Genomic DNA, 24,923 nt, shown 5'->3' with positions numbered 1-24,923 from the left:
TGACAACAGGGCATCTAGAGGTCCTAAATGTCTTAATTTTTACTGTGCCTTAAAAGTCATTGAATACTGGTCTTGAATTTTAATCTACGATAATTTAAATTAATTTTCATCATTTTATGTAATTTCATTAACCCGGCTATTTAATCTGGTCAGTGTGAGTCAAGTTCTCCTGAATCAGCATCAACATTTCTGATGTCATAAAACTCTAAGCCTGTTGCTGAACCTGATACTGCCTTTATATTTACCTGCTGTACTTACCTGTTGGGAAAATGCCCAGTGTAGATTAACCCAGCACACCTTATACCTGCCTATAGAGAGAGAGAGAGAGTCTAGAAAATCCTTGTCCTCCAGCTTCTGTGGGAAAAAGTAAGGCGTGGATGGATTTTACAATACCACCTGGCTATTTTGCCTAAAAGAAACGGTTATAATAGTTCATAGAATAATTTTGTTAATAGTAACCTGCCTGTTCCTCCCTAAAACTGGCTGCAGCACAGGACCAAACATGTAGCACTGAGCTTTATGCTTACCTGAGATGCCTATTTAAATAAGAACAAGGTTGTTTTTTTCCAAAAAATCATTCTTAAAATTGTCTTAAAAATGTCTCACGCATTAAATTTAACTGTGGTGTCTGTTAACACTGGATGAATACAGTGTAATAGCAGATTAAATGTTGCTAAAACCTAGAGTCATTCATTCCAATCTGTCTTACAAATACTAAAAAGTCTCTGGGGGAAAACTCATCTTATGTTTGCCATCCATGGATTGTGTGTGTTGTTGGTGGTGCAGTAAGAAATTTTGTTTCATCGGTGAATCTTTTGACAAGAGGGGACAGCGCCTCCTGTGTTTTTTTGACGGGACAGACAGGCTAATGCATGTGACCGTCACCACCAGCAGCACCCAGCGTAACCAGGACCAACACTTTATCGAGTTCCTGACTTAATCCCTGCTTTTTTCTCTTCATCTGCCTCTTTGTCTCTGTCTCATCTGATGTGTCCATCTTCATCTCCCCGTGTGTCTGACCACACCAGAACAATTTGGCTAGCAATTTAATGTTTATTCTTCATATCATGGATGTCATTTTGCACAGGGGCTTCTTGAGTCACTAAAATCATAAACTGAGCAAATGAACAGAATGAGATTATAGGAGCAGGTTTGCAATAAATCTTTCAAAGTAAACCAGACTCCAATGGGTCAGAGTACCTGTGAGGCTTACAATACCTTCCACATTCAAACCTTTATTCTCCTGGCTTGTACACTGGCAGGATGGCTTCATGGCCGCAGTGACTGTCCTGGAAGGTCACAGGTTTGTCCTCTGCTGCTGCCAGTTTCCTGTGGCATGGAGCAGGAAACTGCACTCCAGCCTGTTTCTGGCTCTACCGCTCCTCGCTGACAGCTCTGGTGATGTGCGGTGCTCTAAGTGATGCACACTGTGTTTAAAAGGACAATCTGGTACTCTGAATTATTAGAAATAAGTAACTGTGCCTACAAGTCTTCCCTCCAGTTAACTCTCTCTCATTTCTCTCTTTTTTTTTTTAACTTTTGGAATGTTTTAATCCCATTACATTTCCAACCTGAGAGGGGAAGGGTGTTTTTTTCAGTGGAGGGAGGAGGAGAGAGGAGGTGAGAGGAGTATGGTGGGCAGTGGGGGTTGTGGGGGTCTATGTGCCGAGAGTATGAGAGTCCCTTTGTATCCCAGCGAAGCTACAGGCCAGGCAGTTATGGGTATGGCTCCCTCATTGCCCTGTTTCCCTCCTCCCTCGGCTCCCTTTCAATGGCCCTCTTTGTCTTTCCAAAGTATCACACAGCCGATTAAATAGAGGGAATTAGGAGTCAGGCTTAACCCGTAACACACACATAGGAGTGCACACACGCATGCCCATATATACATACACACACAAACTTGAAATATGCATACAGGCACGCATAATGAATCACACTCTTATTCAGGACTGGATTAGTTTGAGTGCAACAGGACCAGAAAACAGCAAAAGAGCGATGGTCTCTGTGGTGTGATATAAGCTTCCAGCTCCTGCAGACACACTGCAGTATGTATGAGTGGAGCTGAATGGGGATGTGGTGATGCTGCTATTGCTGTTGAAATATAATGTGTCACCCCCACTGTATCATTCAATACCTGCACTTACAAGACATCATCACTTCTGTTGGTCATGGTCCGCTATGGATCGCTGTAGCTTTGAGTCAAGTCCAAGCCAGCCAAACTGAATTATCCATTAGCTGAACAGATTATGTTGAGAATGTGAAGCAGTGACTAAGTCACTGGAAGCCTTGGACATAAAATAATGACTTGTCGTTGCAAAGAATAAACCTATTTCTACAATCTGGCAGACTGTGTGTGTTGTCTGAGAAATTAAGGAGTTCAGAAACTGATCTTCAGTGACAGTTGTTATTATTTTCATCTCTGTAAGGTCCCGCCCCACTGCAGAATGCCTCAGGAGACACACTTATATAAAAGCAGAAAGAAAACAGCTTTATTTAGTGTGAGAAAAAAAAGATCATTAGTCATCATCACATGTTTAAGCTTTCACCCCTGCTATTATTTACAAGGTGTTTTGCTCTGCTGTGCTGGCAACAGTTACAGAGGAGTGGAAAATACAAAACAGTAAAATGGCAATAACAGTAAAAATGTTTTCTTTGAGATGGAGAAAAAAACAGTCAACAGCGCACACAAACATAATACCAGCAAATATAAATAATAAGTGTAATATTCATAGCAACAATGAGTATTTCACACATAGGAATTAGGATGTAAAATGAACTCCACTCTGCCTCTTGTGCTGGAGGTAAAATGGTCAAATAAGAATGTTAAGTGTCAGTTTCGCTGGACCGGAAAAGTGTAACAAGCAGCGCAAAATGCATGAAGGATGAAGGATATGTGACCTGAATTACTGGCATGCTGTGAGGGACAAGAGGGAGAGAGATTATGTTCCTACTAAAACACAGTAGCCCATACAGATAAAACAGAGATGAAAAATTAGACACCAAATGAATTTCCCAAATTGAGTAATAGACAAGGTAACAAAATAAAATTCTGAACCTTAAAAAAAAAAAAAAAAAAAAAAAAACTTGCTGACTCTCTGTTTTGTGAGTGAGTTGCAGGAATTTCAGGAAGGACTAAGAAAATGTAGATTTTCATGCCAGGCTCTTTTAAACTCATCAGGCTACTACATGTTACTCATTCAGTCTCTGGCAACCGTTTCAGTATTGGCATCTCATACAGAGAAAATGTCCTAACATGGTAACAAACATTACATATCTACAGTCAACAAACATGACATTTTACATATAATACTGTACTATATACAAAGTTTGAATGTCACATGAAGGAAATGGAAAGGCAGTGGTGCAGACTTTCAGTGGAGATAATAATGGCAAGAAGCATTTGACAGTATTATTAATACAGTAACTTGTTAAAAAGATGACAATATGTTTGTATTATGTATTCTAAGGTACACAGAGACCATAGGTTTGGTCAATGAGAATGGATTATCTACACAGTATAAATAGAATTGTCCATAATCATGAATGTCCTTCATGAATACATCAAATACTTCTGATAATCACCAGTCATCAGTGCCATATTGTGAAAAATCCAACATAGTAACTTGAGGTTGACTCCAGTACAATACAGTTGTAAGTAAGGTACAACATGTCACATTGGGGGAAAAAATGTTGTCAGCTAAGAGAAAACTAATTTGCTACATAATCTAAGGTAGTGTAGAGTGTCATGTTGGGAGAAACGTCTATAAAATCAGTTTCTTATTCTTAAGTAAGTTTTGGTCTCAAAACTTTGGTCATTTTACACATAAAACATGTCTAGAGTCATACATTGTACCTCATCTGCATGCATCAATACACATTTTGAATTTCAAGCACATTCAATAGGCAATCCTGATATTAGTCAATGATCATTTTATCATGAAAACTGTTTCTTTTTTCTGGCAACATGAATACTTGTTCACCTCATCAAGGTTTGATGGCGTTTTTGTTCCTAAAGCCCTCACTGTGTGTATAAAGTGTAATTTAAGTGAACGCAGCAGAATATTCTGTGTTGAAAAAGGAACAAATGTGCCTCTGAAACCACAACAGAAAGCTATCAAATGTTGTTATATTGATTACCAAACAATACAAAACTACCACCTGTTTGATACCAGGTTACACCTGCCTGAGAAGTGAATGGGCTATAGCCAACTAGTTTGGCACTCCATACCATAAAGTCATTTTTATGTAGAATGAGTTTGGCTCACCCTCAGTCACACTCACCTTTTGTGAGGATTTTGTTCAAAGGTTTCGTTCAAGGTTTGATCTTGAAGTAATACATTCTCTTACTACTACACTGTGTTACCCCAGGAAATCAATCATGCCTCAAAAACTCCAAGCTCCAAGTACATCTTTGGGCTGTGATGGCCTGTCTGGATGTGGGGGAGACCAGAAGAGGCTGTTGCCCATCTGACTCCCCCAGAGCCTCCTCACTCCCCTCAGTCCGGACCAGCTACACCAGCACTGCTGCTGTAGCTGCTGCTCCTCTGTAGGTCCAACGTGGGGTCTGAACCTGCACCAGTGTCCTCTGGTCCCAGTGTCTGTCATGGCCGTGACAGTGTGGTGTAGACGGGCTGTTCCCAGTGTGTGGGGCTGTGCGACTGGGGCACGCTGCCTGGGTCAGTAATGGCAGTGTACAGGGGCCTTTGGGAGGGTCCCATGTAAGAGAAGGCTGAGTACAACCCCGAGGCCTGGCTGGAGTGGGCATAGTATGACCCCGATGCCTGGTGGTCAGCGTATTCTGCGAACTGAGCCCGAGATGCCAGTGAGGGGAAGGCAGAGCTATAGTGAGGGAGGCTGAGAGGGGTGTAGGTGACGTGGGACCCAGCCGAAGCTGCCTCCGCGAAATGCGCTCCAGTCTCACTCTTTATCTGGGCCTTGGATGGGTCAGAGCTCAGACTGGAGCTGTGATGCTGTTGCTGCTGCTGCTGCTGCTGCTGCTTGGAGAGCCAGGCTGCCGAGTGTCCGCTAGCTGCTGCCAGAGCTGAGGAGATGCCGTAGGTGTACGGGGAAGCCGAGGAGCCGGCTGCCACTGCCCCACCGCTCTGCCCGACGCCCGGGTGCCCATTGGGAGGAAGGTACTGGTCGAACTCATTGACGTCGAAAGGCTCCATGTTGGCCATCACCTCGTGGCTCATCTCACCGATGTCCACGTTGCCAAAGTCAATGTGAGGTTTCCCAGAACCCGGAGCGCCAGAGCTTCCCTCCACTCCCATCGTGCCACGGGAACCCCCGTTCCCTGCTCCGTCCCTCTTTCCCTCCCCAGCCTTCCCAGACTGGAGCTCAGTCTTGGGGGTGGTGGGTGGTGTGGGGGGACTGTGGCTCTGGCCTGTGGAGACACAAAAGAGAACATTACAGTTACATTTCTTCATGCAGGGACTCGCACAGGAGTGTACCTATTACTCGAGCCGTGTACTGGTATGGTACTGATTTCCCAATTTGATTCCTGTTCACGAGGTCCTGATTTAATTTGACAGCAATTGCGATTCCATACCATTCCATATTGAGTTAGGGATTAATTAATTAGTTAGGGATAGTTCAGTTACTATACCAGTTTTGCAGCTTACTTACACTGTAGTTTAATTTTCATTTAACTCATCTTTACCATCATGGCTTTTAATTCAAAATGCATCAAAACATCTGCACTTTAGTCTTGATGTCACTGGCTTCAAGTGGGAAGCTCCCGCCACTGTTGGTTAATCCAAAAAATAATCTGTAATTTGGTCAGTTCGGTTAGTGTGTTACAAATACCAATCTTCACACATCCACTATAAAAGGCAGGCAATCACAAGATTTTACGAATCAATATTGGGTTGTTCAAATGAAAATCATGATTTATAAGAAAATCTACATTTTTAACCAACCCTATTACCAATTAATGTGTCAAGCTACCCTGTTAAATTCTATCCAAAACATTGTGACAGTACAACAGTGGCAGTATCAGTGGAGGGGTGGGTGGGAGCCCGCGGCCCACCTGCAGCATGAGGGTGGTGCCCATCGGCCAGAGGGGACCCAGCTCCCCCACTGTGGACCACATCCAGGTGGAGGCCCTTGTAGTGGGACTGGCTGTGGCTGACCTCACCCTCCGAATGTCCATCGGCCTCACTTCCTGAACCAGAACCGGGCTTTCCATTCTTGCGGCGCCGCGGCTGGTACTTGTACTCTGGATAATCCTTCTTGTGCTGCTTCCTCAGCCTCTCTGCCTCCTCGATGAACGGCCGCTTATCGTTCTCATTGAGGAGCCTTAGTAAAGGAAAGAATATGTTGTTAGAAAGGTTTACTGATTGGACAAAAAAAAAAAAAAAACAGCGAAAAATGAGAGAGAATTTTAAAAATAAAAAAAGGAAAAGTCCATTGACGCATTTCTGCCAAAACACAGAACACTAGGTCACGTTTGGGGTTTTAAGCTGCAATATACATCCTGCACGTGACACTTAAAATGTATTTAACTCCAATTTAGGCAGCTTTTCTGTTGAAATAAGGAAATGGTAGTCATCTGAGAACATTTAGAGCCTGCGTGTTTGGTAACATGAACACTAAGAAATGTATGTTAAGATAACAGAAATGCAGAGCTGAATTCTTAAACACTCAATATTCTGGAGGGGTTCGGCAACCTTGACCACCCCCAATCAAAAAATCCTCCAGTGTTGTTTGGCATGCAGTCTGTGTGCTAATGGAATAGGAAATTACATTTAAGTAGCCAATGTCTGGATTCAAGGGCATCAAAGAATATCAAAACACACCATATGGGTCGAAACCATGCCTCATGGATGATGGTGATATGCCTCATTGGCAGCATATCACTTTATATTTTTCATATAATCAATGTGATGCGGTGCATGTGAATAAATGTATTAATGCAGCATCATGCCATTGGCTTGAGTTTGGTTCCAGGTAGCTCACTTCCCTGCATCTGCACAGCTGCAGCTAAAGTTATGCCTGCCAGGGGATTTTGACTGCTGGACAGTAATGCAATTATGAAGGCCAAAGATGCATCCTGTCTGCAAGCACGAAACCAAGATCCATATTACTAATGCTGGCAGGACTGGCATGGGAAAATCTTGACCTTTCTCAGTCTCCCAGTTCATCGTGTTTCTTGACCAATTAACCAATCATGCCTGAGCCCAAGGTCAGGTCTTCATCAAATTAATGCTTGATTCTTACAAGGTTAATGTATTAGCCCTTTCTGACCCTCTCATTAGCAAATAGTGAGTATTCTGTATGAGAAAGCAGTGAGTATAGAGCGGAGGAAACACAGGATGTTCTGGCAGACTTTAAACCAAAACCAGTGGGGGCACATGTGACCAAAGAGACAGGGATGTTAACCACTGGACCAAAAACTCAAGCATGCAATCTGACTTTGCACAGGCTTGACCACAAAGACTAGCTTTACTCAAGCTGACCAGAAAATAGTGATGATTTTGAAATAGTGCAAGTTTTGTAGGAGCAAACTAATCTCTGGACTTCTAAACAGTTCAACCACTGACTACATGCTGTGTTATTTTGAGCAAGAAGAGCATGTCTCGTGAAAGATGGCTGACATGAGCTGAGACATTTTGCAGAGGTCTTTAAATGGAGGTCTATTGGTTGCACTTTGGAGCCACAGTATCTGGCACTGTGTGAAGGAATGAATAAATGACTGAATGAACAAATGGGAAAAGTACTCTGTTGTGATGCTACATTAATTAGCGCTGTGAAAACCGAGCTGAAAGGTTTTGAAAAAGCCCAGTAATTCCCTACGGATCATTTTGCGCTGATTAAATGGCTGAGAATTAACTGGTCCAAGAAATTACCCCAGTTTCAAGAACATGTGACCACAGCACAGTCACCCTATCCAATATGCCCTGTTTCTCAACTGGTGGGCTGTGACCAAAAGTCAGTTATGAGACAGTCTGAAGGCTTTGCAGGCAAAGATCCACTTCAAAAGGGAGTACTGAGTTTTCTAATAGGCTATTTAGTCAGGTCTTCATTAAGAAGATCAAATTAGTGTTGTGATACAAAATGAGTTGAGAAACCACTGCGTAACACTTCAATCCAACAGCTCAGGAGGAGGGAAGAAGGTTAACAGTTGCATAATCACACATATTTGTGTTTAACAGAAATAAATAGATTCAAAAATAGGGTATTCTCTAATATAATGAAGGAGAGAATATGATTTTAAAAACAACAACCTGCTGTGTGCTTTAACAGTGTAATCAGTGAAATCAGTAGTCTGAGTGCTCCAGGTGCCATCCCATCCTTGTTTCTGAATCAAAGCTCTGGCTTGACTCTTCATGCTTGCAATTTTTATAAGATTTCAAATTCACGGAAGATTGAAACACTCTTAAGTTAAAAAGGTAGAATGAATAATTGTGAACAGGAGCACAAGAAGTCAAACATCATTTGATGGCGGATCTACTCTGCCCTACTTTGCACTTTTGACCTTAGGAAAAAAAATCCTTTTATTATTTGAGAAAAGTCAGAACGATAATCCAGCATTGCCTCACCCAGATGCAGCTGCTCCTGAAAGTTGATTTTATAAGGCTTTAATTGGGCAGCCCAATGTTTGTACTCAACAAACTATCAGGTGACAAAAAGTTGTTGGACAAAGAGCCACTTGTCTTATTTGCTGCATCTCCGCAGGCTCCATAACCCTGGCTTTGGTCTCAACATAACCTGAAGCTATTTCTACCCCTAGCCCAACCTTAAGATGAACCTTAACCCAGATATTGAATTTCTAGGCTACAGATCAGTGGATTTGCTATGAGCCTTTGGGACCTGCTTTGAGATTAGCCTCAAATATTTTAACCAGGACTTATGTTTACTGCACTGAGTTTTTGATGCTTCATTGAGACCTACATATGGTCAAAGTGCAACAGAATGATGAAGTCTGCTGTTGTATTTTTACATATTTTCTCTTGGGGGTTGATGGCCTCAGTAGGTTACACCCTTACAGTGCCCCCCCACCTGCTCTCAAAATCCTAACAACGCCCCTGCAGACTACATTTCACATTATTGTAGTGTATCTATCAGATGAAGTAGAGAATTTTTTGCGCCACATTAAGTCTTTCGGTAAGTTGAGTGTCAGCAGATGAAGTGTCTCCTCACCTCCAGAGTTTGCCCAGCGTTTTGCTGAGCTCGGCGTTGTGCAGGTGTGGATACTGGTCAGCCAGCTTCCTCCGCGCCGCCTGCGCCCAAACCATGAAAGCGTTCATGGGCCTCTTCACGTGCGGCTTGCTCTTGCTTCCGGTGTTCACGCGCACGGGCATTGGCACGAGGGTCCAGTCGTAGCCGTTAAGCACCTGGCTCACCGCCTCGCGGATACCGGCGGGGAAGCGGTCGTCCTCGTCGTCGGACTTGGGTCTGCCCCCCGCTGGGCAGGACGCATTGTCGCCCAGAACCGCCAGCTGCGGCTGCCCGTGGAGAGGCGAGTCCCCTCCGCCGGCGGCACCGGAGGAGTGACCCGGCGACAGCGAGCGGCTGTCGTCCGAGACCCCCGGGCTCATCTCCACCTCCGACAAGCTCTGCTCCTCTCCGGACATCTTCCTCTCGACACAAACCTCCGGGTGATGCACGGCTACAGGTAGTTGCTATGCGCTCAGCTCTTCTGTCTTTTCCCTACAGTGAAGGAGACAGGCGGAGTGTAGGCTGCCTGCTCTCCTCTACAACACAAACTGCCAGCCTAGCTCTACTCTCAGTCTCCCGTGCAGAACTCCAGCAGGGTTCCGCATTAAAGTCCTTTCCATCCGTGTTGATGGTATCATATAGGCTCAGTGCGCACCTTTGACCCCAGTTCACCTGCTGCTTCACACCTCTCCTCGCCAAACCCACCCAGTTTCACTTCCCTCCAAACTTCCCCTTCTCTCTCTTCGGTTTGTGCTGCGGTTGATCTCCAACAGCAAAGACCTGAAATGACACAAAGTGGTGGGGAGCGTCAGTTCTTTTAACCACAAGATGGCATCGACCACCCCAAACTTTATTAAAACCTTATGTTGACTGTTTCTGGGGTCGAGATGTTATTATCTGGTGTACAAACTAACATTAAGACCTTTTGGTCTCTACTGAATGTCCTAGTATACTAGGACATAACTTTCCTCTATGGCTCCCAAATACATTCCTGGCGATTTTGCCTGTTGTTTGCTTTCCACTGTTGGATCTCTTATTTTATGAAACTGAAATGCCAATTAACGCAATTATTAATGTGAAAATGGTTTATTTAAACGTTCTGAATGCGGGGAGGCACAATAAGAGGATCTTACATTTGTTTTTGGCCCTGAGACAAGCTGCGTTTGGATAAAAAAAAAGTTAGATTAAGCATAACTAAGAGCTACAAGTTATAATTCATAACAGAGAAAAAATAATAATCATTAATAATCCTATTATAGCCCAAGACGGACTATTGAGTTTACAGTGATCACGTTTTTGATGCTTTTATCCCCTATGGCATCTGACTGCCCAGGCAGGAATTTGTTGTGAGATTTTTGTTGAGGTTTAGTGTTGACTTATTGTACTATATATATATATATATATATATATATATATATATATATATATATATATATATATATATATATATATATATATATATATGAGACACGTGAATCCAGTTAGGCCTAACACTTTAGAGGCCCAGCGAACGCAGCGCCTCTGTTATTTCAAGCCCAGGCCTCAGCCCCCTTAACAAGCTACTGTTTAAGGTTTTGCAGTTATTCCAAGCTCCCCAGAGAGAAAGTGCTGGAATTATATGAGCCCACAGCAGCACAGACCTTGGATTTATACACTGCAGCTCTTGGATAAACACTGGCTGGCGCTGGAAATATAAACCCCGTGCGGCTGGGTGTCCATACGCGTGTGTGAATTATACAAAGTCTGTTTTTTACCTAATAGGCCTACGTATAAGGGCAGGGCCACTTGGGCAGCAAAATGTGGCGTGGTCCCTTCATTAAATCAACACTCTGCCTCGACCTTCACCTTTTCAATTAGCGAACTTCCTGTGAACCTCGACAACACACAGTCCACTGGCTTGTTTTCCGCCGTGGTGTCGGATTGCAACAAAAATCACAGTAATCTCACCCGTTCTCGTCTTCGTCCAGTGACACTATGACATAGTTTGTCAGTTTGGGAGTGTGTATTTTTTATATGAAGTTTGGCTGTGAGGCAGCAGCTGAGAGGCGCAACCAGGGGTAGAATTCACCCGCCTCTTTATTATCCACCTTTAGGCTTGGGTAAATCTTCAATACCTAAATTGAACGCATACACCATAAGAATGTATGAAGAGCATTAATTATTTTCAGGCATGTGTAACTGCTTCAGTTTGGTGTGTGGGTGGTACTGCAGTTTGCCCTATGATGATGATCACCACTGGTTTAGGCATCAAGTGTGGGAATTATTCTACCTGCAAACAATATTTTGTTGAATATACTGTTGAATCACAGTTTCTGTGTCCGCTCGCAAGGCGCTGGCTCTTAATAAAACTCTGACGGGTGCTCGGTCTGGAAGCCAGCTTTTAATTAACATCAAAGTGGATGTTAGGACGTGTATCCATTTCCACGTGCAATTTCAGCAGCTCCTCATCTGTCCGCGGCGCATTACTAAGTATTCGCTTGCCACCTGGACTGCACGACCAGTTCACAGATCGCCGTGTCTCCCAACTGTGGAAATACAATGCGTAAAGATTGTGCGTAAAGGATGCGGTGCGTCATTGCGCACGTGTTGGCTGTTCTTGTACGATACACCGCCGTATAGGCCTGCTCGATAATTTAACTTTTTGTTAAGAATATAGCCTTTACTGACGTGCACTTTTTGTTGACTGGAGGATTTTTTTTTTTTATTTTTTTTTTTGCCACATGCATTTTTAAACAAAGTTTTGTTGTCACCAGATTGGTATCAGCCCGAATAAAGTGAGCAAGAGAAGACACTAGCTGGTCTGTCCTCTGATTTACAAGCAAGAGCTGCATGCCAATTTGTGTCCGTCCACAGTACAGTGGACAACTTTTATCTAATATATTAGCACGTCACAATATATAGATTGTTTTCTACACCCCCTTCAAATTATGCTTAATTTGTTACTAATTTCCCGTCGCTGTGCGCATTAATGTGCCGTAATGAATTTCGGCAATGAGAAAGAGAGCTCATTATCACCGCTTGGCTTCACAATAACTTGGCCTTAATTTGCTTGTTTGGAAATATTTTCCCTTTTTTCAGCACTGTTTATTTCAATTAGTTTTACAATAGCTTATATTTATGATGTTTACCAAGCTTAAATACACCTCAAACAATAGCCTATAAATATTAAGGCCAGGCTAGTTAACAATCAGACAGTAATCGAAATTAGGGCACTTATAACGCACAAAAATATAATTAAAAGTTAACTGACAAATAGCTTCAAAGAGGACACGTGGTATAGTTTCTCTCCGGAATAAATTCCCTCCCAGCATATAGCAATTTAAAAATAACCGAGACATAGTCACCTGCAAATTCCAAAAGTTTTTCTTATTCCTTGCGGACAGAAAAGATTTTGGTGCCTCGTACATTTCAATAATCGAGCAGTAAGGAGTGTAAAACGACCTGAGGAGCAAAACATTTTTGTCAAATTGCATCAGTTGGGAAACCTGTTATAAACATTGTCGATAAAAAAGTGCTGCAAAAATGAAATAATTTCATGAATCCAATCAATATTGGCAAAGCATTTGTTGTACTGATACATTTAAAAATGCTGTGATTGGTGTCACAGAGATAATTAACATTTATTACAAAGGGCTGTGTTTCTTATAAGCTTCTGGTGCTTTAAAGCACGTGCCTGAAAAAAATGTTTACAGCACTTTTCTCAAATAGATTCATGAAATGTTTCCAAACCAGCGAAAGATTTAAAAAAAAAAAAAAAAAAAAAAAAAAAACAAGGGTGGATTCGCATTTCTGATTTGATTTTATATACGTGGCTATTTTACCAAATCGTGTTCTGTTATAATAACCATGATAATGTTTATCAATAGTAGTAGGCAGCCATAAGCAAACTTTATAACATCGAGCAGAAGTTTCGAGAAAAGCAGCAGCAGCACAGAGGAAAGAGTTTGAAATGCTAAGCGCCTTACTTCAGCGGTGAAAAAGGAGGTCGCCGGTTTAGCACGAGAATCCGTGAGTTTCCGAGTCTCCACAGTGACGCTCGCTCCCCAGCCCCCTCGCTCGCGGTGCCCATCTATGAATGCCTGCTCTGTGTGCTGGGGCCGGGACTTAAAGAGCTCCGTTGTATGAGGCCGAGAGAGAGAAAAAAGTTGGGGGAAAGTCTTAAAGGAACAGCAAACTTGCATGCGTGTAAGACTGTCAACCTCTGTGATTGGCTGGGAATTATTTTACTCTCTCTCTCTCTCTCTCTCTCTCTCTCTCTCTCTCTCTCTCTCTCTCTCTCTCTCTCTCTCTCTCTCTCTCTCTCCTGATACCTGACTGAGTACCTTTAGATTGCCCATCATTTCATTTGATTCTAACAAATTAAGAGAAAAAATATGTTATTATAGTAAGTTTGAAGTTGGATTCAGCTGTTCTCCTTTGTGATTTACGCATGGGTTTTGCACAGGGCACTTTGCGCTGATATTGCAGCATAGGTGCCATCTCTCCGCCTACAGAGCGGTTTTGATGTGGCTCATGATTTGCCCCAGTTGGCCCGCTGTGATAATTTGATGTAAGGACATGCCTGCTTCCATATGGTGACCACAATAAAATGCATGTTCTGTTTACAGTCCAATTATGGATTCCACAAATACACCTACAGGAAATGATATTGGCTTTGTTTTGTGTGGAAATGTACAGAAACCGGCATTTAATTTAATTTAATTTGATTTAATTTAATTTAATTTTACCAAAATGCGCCTGTCATACCTTCAGCATCTGAAGTGATAAAGATTAAAGTGTTACCCGAAATTAACTGCGCACTTTCATTTTACATAGCTTACTCTGTGATACTAAAACAACAAGAATTTAAAACAAAAAATACACATTATATAATTAACTCATACAAAATTAAATGAAAATCTGTATTTGCTTATCCTGCTGTTACTGAAATAATCAACATTTTCCTTGTTCAGTCGGGATTAATTAACAAATGTCAAATTTATGTCATGCATTAAAAATGAACCAAGACGAGCGTAGTAGTTGATATTTTAGAAGTGTGTTTTTTAATCGCTACTGTGATTTGAAATTTCAGAACAGATGGAATCAGAGACCCATTTGCCCTCTATAGAAAATAAAGACTGTTTTTACTTACTTTACACTTATTTATCTTTGTGCTGTCTGTGCTGCTCAAAAAGACAGTGACACTCGTATTTTATGCAGTGGAATGGATATGGAAACCTGCATAAAGTTGTATGAATTGGACTATGCTTTGAGTATTATTTAACACAGGGTCACTTATTTTTCTGTTCTAGGGGACGTTCATAAAGATCAGGTTTGTCGTTTGCTGGGGTTTTCTGAACATGGATGTATTGGAGGGTAAAGTCTGTGGGGAAAGCATTTATTCGTTTCTAAAAAATATCAATTAGCCCCTTGTTTACGTTGTGTTCCCTCATTATAAAGGTCATATCTCCACTGCATCGCTGGGTGTAGGTAAGATTGCAAACAGGCCTCATGGCCCTTGGAGAAAATGTGTCGGCATGAGGCGCATCCAACAGTGAGCGGCTTCATCTCCAAGTGCGACTTTTCTAATTGCATCAGTGCGCGCTCGCTTAGATCCACAGAGCGCACATTTGAGCCCAAACAGTATTTGCAGAAAATATAGAAAGGAGAGACGAAAGGGAACATTATGGGCTGCTCGGATACAAACACAAGCGCTGTTCTTCCCAACAATGACCCCTTGTATCTCCCTCCTTGCGACACGCTGGCCCCCAATCCAAAAAATCGCCGCTTTTTTCATTATCCATGAATGTTGACTGTGATAAGGGAATCCTAACCATGAGTGCATCTCTCTGTCTAATTCTCTCCCTCTCTCTCTCTCTTTCATTCCCCCTCTCTCCTCTTTTCTTTGCGCCCTTTGTTTTATCTCAGGTGAATTGTAATCATGTGATCAAAACGAGCACCCCCCTACCCATTACCCTCTTAAATGAAAAAATGAGGAACAAAAAGCAGTTCTGTGTATATGAAAAAAGAAAAGAAAAGAGGAAAAGGGCTTGTGTCTCCCTTTTACCGCCATTCTTTGTCCGCGTCTCAACAAACGCTCACAATATAGTAGAGAAAAATGCTCCAGGACCGCGGCTTCTCAGCCCGGGGATGTGTGGTGGGACTGTCCGGCTCCTGGAGCTTGAAACCGGGGACCTTTAGAGAGCCGCTACGGGGACTTCTCTGCCGCTTTTCAGTTTGGGATTTGTGCCCCGGCCTCAGTTTGAAGTGAGTCTTTTTTTGCGTGTCTGTCTGTGTGTGTATGTGTGCGTGTGTGTGTGTATTTATGTGTGCGTGTGTAAGTAGCCTGATGAAGGTGGGGAAAGCCGGGGAATGGATTGACAAACCCAAAAGGCACAGAGTGCAGTAGATTAGGCTATAGACAATAATCATGACAGAAGTGCGTTGTTCCCTTAGATCAGCCGTGTTTAAGGTCTAATGTTTGTGCATGGTTAAGATGTTTTGCTTGCACTGTAAAACACAGTTTGCTGTACAATAATTTTTTTCCCCTATAGGGTTAGGTTTAGATGATAGATTGACATTCGTTGAAACCAATAGATCTACTGGGAAAACAGCTGTTCAACACAGGAGAAAAAGTTTTAAGCGAATCCTCCGTCAAGTAAAAAACAACGCCTTCACAATAATGGTGGAGATCTTGACAGCATACACACTTGTCATTTATACCTTTATATCAAAGCGGAAAGAGAAAACAAAAAAGTATACGAAAAAAAAAATGTAATGCACGTGGAATGTGATGAACGAACCTATTAGATTTATTCTTACCAATCGCAGTAAAGGCCTTAGAATTTAAACAGAAATAGTAAAATAACCTAATAACGAGGCAAAATATACTCTAATCTAAAGGCAACCTGCTTTGTCATATCATCAAAATTGTTTTCTCAGGCTATTGTTTATTAATATTATAACCTGCTGTTATTTCTATGCAGTTCTAAAGTCAGAGCATTTTTTGGATACTGTTTGCATTATGAGGCCTCATCAGGCTATAAAGTTCATCCTCAGTAACCAAAGAAAAACAGAAAAACTTTAGTACAGCGTTCAATTTATAGTGCAGCTCCAGGCCTAAAACTGTATTATATATTATAAAATGTGTGTTCAAATAATGCCACTGAAAATTCGTGGACGTAGCCGATACATGTTACAGTTGAATAATAATTTAAATAAATTGAAATTACGTTTTGTGAGCAGAATACTTAATATATTTTTGTGATGTTTTCCTTCATATTTTTTTATGATTTGCAGCCGAAGTGATGTAGGCTAATGTCCACTTGCTCCTACAAAATAGAAAATTGATGGTTTGAGTTTATTTTAATTACTGACATGAATAAAGTTTGAAATAAGAGTAAAATCAGACTGCTTTGTGATGTAATAAGGTTGATATCAAATTAAATTATACAATTAATGTCACTGGTAATGCTACTGTCATGACGATGAGGAAGTGACAACAAGAGCTACTTGTCTTTCATTTACTTCTGTTCCTTGTAGGCCTCTTGATTCACTTCATAAATGAGGAATATTTTGTATCTCTCAGTCCACTGAAGTGTAATTCTTGAGGCTCAGCCTGTGCTGCAAATCCCAGCAGTTTTTGCCTCATGTTAAACAAGAATGCCTGTTTGGGCTTCATAGATTTGTAGATAATTATTTACCATATCAGTATTTGTTGCTTAGTTGGTTAAATTAAATATAAGACAGTTAAAGTACAACTTTTTTCCCCATACTGATGTTATCAGAATGAGAGGAAGAATAAAAACTGAAAAGTGACTGCAGGAATGTTTGGCAACTGAGATTTCCACAGTGCAGAAGCAGACTCTCCATGTGCCAGAAAAGTATTTACAGGCAAATCTGTTTTCTCCAAAGTGTCTCCAGTCAAGTTCATTTAATTTCATTTGTAATACACAATTAAAAACAACCACCCAGCATTTAAAACCAATCAAGGGCTTTGCAAAAGACTGGAAAAACAAAACCAAGCATAGAACACAGAGCAGATAGACTAATCTCACTTGCACAAACACACACAGGAACTTGTTATCCATCTCTATCCATAGTCGGTGTATTTTTTTAATCGTAGAAATGCTTCATTACGTGCACACACAAACATACATGCACACACACACACACACACACACACACACACACACACACAGAGGGAGAGAGAGATTTAATGGGGCAAAAAGTTGAGGAAGAGAAATGTGTCGCACCATGTGACATAGATGATGTAGTTTGTTGTGTTGTCAAGCACACACAGTGATACACACATTCCAGCAGGCTGAGACACACACTCACACACTCATACACAAACAGCCTCGCAGCTGTTAGGGTGACAGCTTGAGGTCAGGAGGACTCGTGATCACATAGGAGAGGTTATGGGTCGCCAGCGTCGAGGCAGAAGCCTAACAAGGCCCACGCGGTCCTGTGACCATGAGGCCAATGAAGCCCCGCCCCCCTCAGCCCCGAGGCCAGGCCAGATTCCCCTGAAAGCTTCAGCACAACTGGATAAAATCAGGTTTAGTCGTGGTGGTTGTTTTGTGCATTTTGCTGCATGGAAACCACAGGCCTGGTTTCTTAAACTAAGGATCAGGGCCCAAACGTGGTCAAGGGAGTTATTGCTGGAGGTTGAGTAGAATGTTTTAATGAACGCTGTGTATCAAAATGAGTGAGGAAATATGTGTTGGAAAGGTTTAAAGCAGCACTAAGTGAGATTTTTATATAAAAATACATGCTTTATCAGCTCCATCAGTGAGGAGTGTCCCCACGCCCCCAAATTGAGATGCTGCAGATTGGCCCTGTTTGTGTTAGATCTTTAGTCTGTGATGTCCTTTCAGTTTCCTTCACTGTAAAGTGGTCAGACATAGGTTACCAAACATGAGCGTGCTGCGTGCACTTTCATTATGTCATGTCAGGAAGTTTCTGCGTATTGAAGTGACAACATTTCATTTGGAGCCACCAACAAGCAGAGTTACATTGGACATCCAAAGCTTCTGCAAGCAATGGACGACATACTTGAGGAAAATGTGTTGATGTTTGACATGTTATCAGTGCCTTAAACATGAAATTACTCTAACTGTAGACCAACAGACACCTTGTAGAATATCCTCCTAATACGTATTATATAATCATGATAAAAATGGCAACAAATCATTTTTATTTTATTGACCACTTGCATCTTAATAAAATCCAAAGGGCCACACATTACCTCATTTTTCCCTTTGCCCAAAAGCTATGGATGTCATTTTGTAAATGAATACTGGCAAGTAATTAGGTTGTATTGTTATTTTAGTACACTGATGTCCCAAACAATTCTTGATATAATAAACTGCTGAGCAATCTTTGATATTTAAGAATTGTTTGACATGCATATTTTATGCATAAATTGCCCAGTATGTTTTCTGTTGCTTTAAATTGCAAGGATATAAAGTCATAAAGTGATATAAAGATATAAAGTCTGAAAGGAAGCAAAGATACATTTCTCTGTGCAAAACTTTACAAAAAAGTTATGGTTATGGTTACATAACCTTATGAAGTCCTTATGAACTTCTTTCTGAAGGCATGGCAGAGGAAACTTTATGTATTATTAAATTATAACCATTATGAAATGACAGGCATTCACATGTAAGTTTCTGTTGGATCCAGTTGTTTTCATGTGTCTTTACATAAATCCTCTCGATTAGTCATGTGGTTGGCCTGATGTTCAGGTATAGAGAGCACACTACTGCTAAGAGTCTGTCAGCAGACTTTTTAAGGTTAAAGACAAACCTCATAACTGTTTCAGCTGGTCAGAATGTAAACTAGATGTATGAGCATACCATATGTTATGTAGGAAATAAAGATCTGATGAACAGCGGAGATAAAACAAATCAATAAAGATCCAGAAAGGGCAGACTTTTTCAAAGAATTATTGTCATTTTTTTCTCCAAGAGGGAACTATTGCCCTTTTGCCCATTTTCTGGTTTGAGCAAAAACACTGCTGGGGGAATTCCTGCTTTCCCACAATCTTATCAAACGATTTCTGGGGGGAAGAGAGATCGGGATGGAGGATGGAGGATGGAGGATGGGGGTGGGGTTGAGATTAGTTTAGTGTTGCGAATAGTTTGGGTTTTGGAGTAAAGAAAGATCACATTATATGTTTTGCTGAAGGATGGTCTCTGCTATCTGTGTTACTCCTCAGTAAACACGCAAAATCCACTCTCTCTTTATTCATTATTCCCCGCCACACTCTTTTTCTCTCTCTCATCTGCTCACAAATACACACGCATGCACACACACATGCACACACACATACACTCCCCCCTCCCCTTCTCTCTCACATACAGTTACTCTCTCTCATTCAATCAGTCTTTCTTTCTCTCTGCTTGCACCTGCGCAGGACAGAACAGGTGTGTGAATGTTTCCCGTTGAAGTAGATCAGTCAAGCTTGCAGGAGTAACCAGCCGGCCCCGATCCCGGCTGGGGGGCTTTTTGCAACCCAACGCAGGGGTGTAGTAGCTGCTGAGTATTTGATTAACCCTCTCTCATGCTGTATTTTGTGGGGCGGCATTCAGGTTTGTCTTTAATTCCTTTATTTTTCTCCACATGGTGCCACAAATGGAGTTGGGAGGGATTGAGTGTCTTGCTCAAGGGCACTTCAGCAGGGCAAACACACAGGCTTGAACCTGGATCTTTTGCATTTGCAGCTCATCCTCTCCGGGCCACCCTGACACTTTGAAAGGCGCTACGTTCCCAAATTAACTTCAGTTCAGCTTCTGACCCGCTATAATTCACAGATTCTTCCCTAATAGTGATAAATATCAGTTACGGCCCACGATTAAAATGTCAAAGGATCTTCAAAGGGTTAATAAAAAATAATTCAGCATTCCATGAGACCTCCCTGACCTTTTCTTTTCTTTCCATCCATCTTTTTTAATAAATTGATGCAGCTGTGTCACGTTTAAATAGGTCCCCCTCTTGAATGTCTGTCTCCCCCCATGAATCCTGTCTTTGTGCTCATACCACCGAATTTCCTATTCTTTTGTGTTCGACAGGCTTTCTCAGTGTTGCCGGCTGGGGAGGGAGAGCACTGGTAGTAATGGCGTGTGTGTGTGAGTGTGTGTTTGTGGGGATGGGGCAAGAAGTTGGACGGGTTTCTACTGCAGCTGGGGAGTGAGGTGGGATGTTGTGTGTGGGTATATGTGTGCATATATGCATGTATATGTGGGCATATGTGTCTGTGGTTGTGTGTGTGTGTGTGTGTGTGTGTGTGTGTGCATGCGTGCGTGCGTGCGTGCGTGCGTGTGTGTGTGTGTGTGTGTGTGTGTGTGTGTGTGTGTGCTGCCATGCTGCCATGTGCATGCAGATATGTGGTTTGTATAGATGCTTGCGTGGTTAGATGGTTACAAAGAGATGGGACAAGGAGGAGGCAGGAGGGGATGGTGCTGCCGCTGGTGGGGTGGGGTTGGTTGGGGGTGATGTGTGTGAGTGTGTGTGTGTATGTGTGTGTTAGGGACTGCATTGGCTTGTTTAATGAATGGCCCATTGTGTGTTCTGCTTCATATCTCCACTGGGCAGCCAAAGGAAAGAATCTAGTTACTTCAATTGTGTGAGGGGGAACATCTAAAGGAAATTGATATGGGGGGTGTGGGGGTGGGGGGCTTATTGGGGTGAGGGTCCCAGGTGAGAGTGAGTGAAAGAGAGAGAGAGTTAGGTTAGTTGGCTGATCTCAGCTGGTATTCTCTAATCATCCCTCTACTTGTTTTTGTTGGCTCCTGTTGCTTATTTTCGGCCTCAGAGGACTGTTGGCACCGCAGTCTGTACACTGATGTACGGAGCTATTAGTTTGTAGTTTTAGATCACTTGTCCGCTTGCCTGTTTACTAAAAAGAAACTGAATTCTCATCAAACTCACAACTGCCTGAAGCTAATTTTAATAAAAATGCAGTGTATCCATAATGGGGGAGTGGGTGTCCATCATTCAGCATCTCTAAATAATAAAGAATCCACTCTGGAAAGTATTAGAGAGCATTAGGCATTAAGTGTTATTTTGTTGACCAGTTATGTTGTTATCTACTCTCTTCTCAAAGGTGCCAGTCTTTATTTTGGAGATTTCCTCAAGCAATAAACTCCATCAGGAATTCATTTAATTTCTTATTTATCAGTACACATGTTTTATCAGTTTTAGGAGCTGCATTTTCTCCAGTAAATTATTTGTAGCAGATCTGGGTGGGCGTTTAGCTGCCTTACGGGGTAATGATACTGTCTGGACCCTGGTAAGACCAACCAACTGTACAGCAAAGTGAAAACCTCCTGCCTGTTGGAACTGAAAAAGCTACGGCTCTTAGTAGCACTGCAGTAATGCAATGCTATATGTTAGCTTTGTTGTGAAGAGCTCACTTGCTAAAGACTTTAGGGGTTGTAAAAGTAGAATTGAAGTGAGAATGCTTTTAGCTTTTCTGATAAAACATTAGACTGGAAAAATAATCCTCAGAATGATAGTCAATGGTAGTAAAAGGGTATATTTATATCCAGGAGCAGCACAAAATCACACACTGTTTGTTGAGCCTGGCACAGGATAACAGGTGCAGTTGGAGGCCGTCAGTCAAACAGGAATAAAAACCGAGGTCGTGTTCGCCTCCACTCTTACGTGTCTTGTTTGATGGTATCAACTCCCTCACATAGAAATGACGTCAGATTTTCACATTCTCATGATGCTTTTGTAACCAGTGATGACTGTAAAAATCATTTTTATGAGCAATTACATATTTAAGTTTCTTATCCAGGTCCATTGACTTGAGAACTTAAACACACTTAGTTTTGAGTATAGTTCCTTGTCTGAATTTACTTGATTGATTCATCTCAGTGATTCTATATGATAATAAATCTATTAAGCTGATAAAGAATCTGGCCCCAAAAAGCCTGACTTTGTACACCATGGCTAGTTGTGATTAATATGGTGTTGCTGGAGTTATTTCAGTTGTACATGACATCTGGCTTCTCATGCACAATTTTATAGATTTATTTCCATTTTTCCAGTCACAGATACATACTCTTTGCGCAGCCACAGACACATGAAATGTTTTTTAGCCACCACAGATAGGGCTGCTTCAGCTGCCACCCCTCTATACATCTCTCTCTCTCTCTCTCTCTCTCTCTCTCTCTCTCTCTCTCTCTCTCTCTCTCTCTCTCTCTCTGTCTTTCTGTCTGTCTTTCTGTCTCTCTTTCTCTCCCCAAATGTCTGAGCCCTGTTGCAGCTGTGACTCTAACAAGAGGAAAAGGAAAAAAGGGAGAGACGCAGGAGGAATAAGAGAAAAGGAATCCTCAATGGTGCCTTGTATCTCTCCCAACTGTTCCCTCTATCCGTCTTGGAGCAAAATCAGTCACATATTCTGTCGAGTCCATCACCGGCCACCACAGTCCCCATCCATCTGCGTCACCTTCCAAAGGCCATGCAGAGTGTGTCTGTGTGTGTGTTTGTGTGTGTGTGTGTGTGTGTGTGTGTTGTTCACTGTGTTTCTATGGCACTAAAACCCCTGACACTTCTGGTCGCGTATAAGCAGATTTCATGGTAAAATTTGGAAACTCCCAAACAACACATCTTTGTAGGAGGAGGGTACGTGCTTGAAAAATGATAATTGGGCGGAATGAGAGGCGAGGGACGTGGAGATTGAGTCATTTGCAGGAAAATGCAGAAAATGATGTCCAAGAATTCAGCGGGGAACAAGGGTGTCCTTTGTTAGGATGTTTCTGCAGCGTGTCTGGCGGCTGTTTGGGACATCGTCACATCGCGATGATCTGCCTCCCTGAAAATGTTCAGTTTTGACGACTGTCTCTTGGGCTGTTTCTCTGTGTTCACTTTAGCCTGGCATCCCGTTGGCTGAGTCTCGTGATGCAGTTTATATGCTTTTATTCATGTGCCTATAGATATTTCACTCTTCACTCTATCAGTCATAAACACTAAAAGGACTCATGAGGGTGGATATATATTTTACTGTAATAGTATTTGTCAGAGAACTGAATTGAAATTCACTAAAGCACAAGAGCAGTGCATTCACAAAACATACTTAATAGTTACTTTAAAGGCACAGTTCACCCATTTTTGAAACTGTGATATTATTTCACTCCCCCCTAGCTGTCTATATAGGATAGTAGTGGTGCTATCTTCCTGTCATTGTTACTGAGTGCTGGATACTGTCTGGATGCTCCAAATGCTAACTGTTAGCCTCCTGCCATTGACATGGACTTCCCCCCGGCTAATATTCTTCAAAATAACTGCTTTAATCCACTCAATGAAGGTTTAACATCACTTCACAGGTGTGGTTCCTGACACTAAAATGCGTGTACAGCTACCAAGTGCACATGGACAATAGTTTTGTTCAAATTACCGTTTACTCCTTTATTTTCCCTGTTATCAACATCCACAAAGATCCGGCAACTTCTGCACTTCCTGTATCACTCTGCGCCAGAGGAGCAGCAGCCACTACAGAGACAGAAGAAGATTTTTTGAGTTTATTTTCTTCATTGAACACGTGTGCATGTTGGAGGACTAAGGGAACACATTTCTCCAGATTACTAAAAAATAGCTGGCTAATAGTGTTGTGGCTTTTGATTTTATTATGTATATATATATATATATATACAGTACAGGCCAAAAGTTTGGATACACCTTCTCATTCAATGCGTTTTCTTTATTTTCATGACTATTTACATTGTAGATTCTCACTGAAGGCATCAAAACTATGAATGAACACGTGGAGTTATGTACTTAACAAAAAAAAGTGAAATAACTGAAAACATGTTTTATATTCTAGTTTCTTCAAAATAGCCACTCTTTGCTCTGATTACTGCTTTGCACACTCTTGGCATTCTCTCGATGAGCTTCAAGAGGTAGCCACCTGAAATGGTTTTCCCTTCACAGGTGTGCCTTATCAGGGTTAATTAGTGGAATTTCTTGCTTTATCAATGGGGTTGGGACCATCAGTTGTGTTGTGCAGAAGTCAGGTTACTACACAGCCAACAGCCCTATTGGACAACTGTTAAAATTCATATTATGGCAAGAACCAATCAGCTAACTAAAGAAAAACGAGTGGCCATCATTACTTTAAGAAATGAAGGTCAGTCAGTCCGGAAAATTGCAAAAACTTTTAATGTGTCCCCAAGTGGAGTCGCAAAAACCATCAAGCGCTACAACGAAACTGGCACACATGAGGACCGCCCCAGGAAAGGAAGACCAAGAGTCACCTCTGCTTCTGAGGACAAGTTCATCCGAGTCACCAGCCTCAGAAATCGCAAGTTAACAGCAGCTCAGATCAGAGAGCAGATAAATGCCACACAGAGTTCTAGCAGCAGACCCATCTCTAGAACAACTGTTAAGAGGAGACTGCGCCAATCAGGCCTTCATGGTCAAATAGCTGCTAGGAAACCACTGCTAAGGAGAGGCAACAAGCAGAAGAGATTTGTTTGGGCCAAGAAACACAAGGAATGGACATTAGACCAGTGGAAATCTGTGCTTTGGTCTGATGAGTCCAAATTTGAGATCTTTGGTTCCAACCGCCGTGTCTTTGTGAGACGCAGAAAAGGTGAACGGATGGATTCCACATGCCTGGTTCCCACTGTGAAGCATGGAGGAGGAGGTGTGATGGTGTGGGGGTGTTTTGCTGGTGACACTGTTGGGGATTTATTCCAAATTGAAGGCACACTGAACCAGCATGGCTACCACAGCATCCTGCAGCGACATGCCATTCCATCCGGTTTGCGTTT

The 24,923-nt window shown here is 42.0% G+C and overlaps 1 protein-coding gene across 1 annotated transcript; it reads right to left on the bottom strand.

Moving 5' to 3' along the window:
• Positions 1-4,482: 4,482 nt before the first annotated feature.
• On the bottom strand, positions 4,483-13,240 carry sox10 (SRY-box transcription factor 10). Its single transcript, XM_030058703.1, has 4 exons — positions 13,128-13,240; positions 9,145-9,942; positions 6,032-6,300; positions 4,483-5,386 (listed from the first exon to the last, which is right to left on the bottom strand). The coding sequence occupies exons 2-4, from the start codon at positions 9,576-9,578 to the stop codon at positions 4,602-4,604; spliced, it is 1,488 nt and encodes a 495-aa protein (XP_029914563.1). The 5' UTR covers positions 9,579-9,942; positions 13,128-13,240; the 3' UTR covers positions 4,483-4,601.
• Between the last annotated feature and the right edge of the window lie 11,683 nt (positions 13,241-24,923).

The sequence above is a fragment of the Myripristis murdjan genome, chromosome 8 (genome assembly GCF_902150065.1).
Source record: "Myripristis murdjan chromosome 8, fMyrMur1.1, whole genome shotgun sequence".
Classification (NCBI taxonomy): domain Eukaryota; kingdom Metazoa; phylum Chordata; class Actinopteri; order Holocentriformes; family Holocentridae; genus Myripristis; species Myripristis murdjan.
Note: the sequence above shows the minus strand (reverse complement) of the source record. Positions and strands in the feature narration are given on the sequence as shown.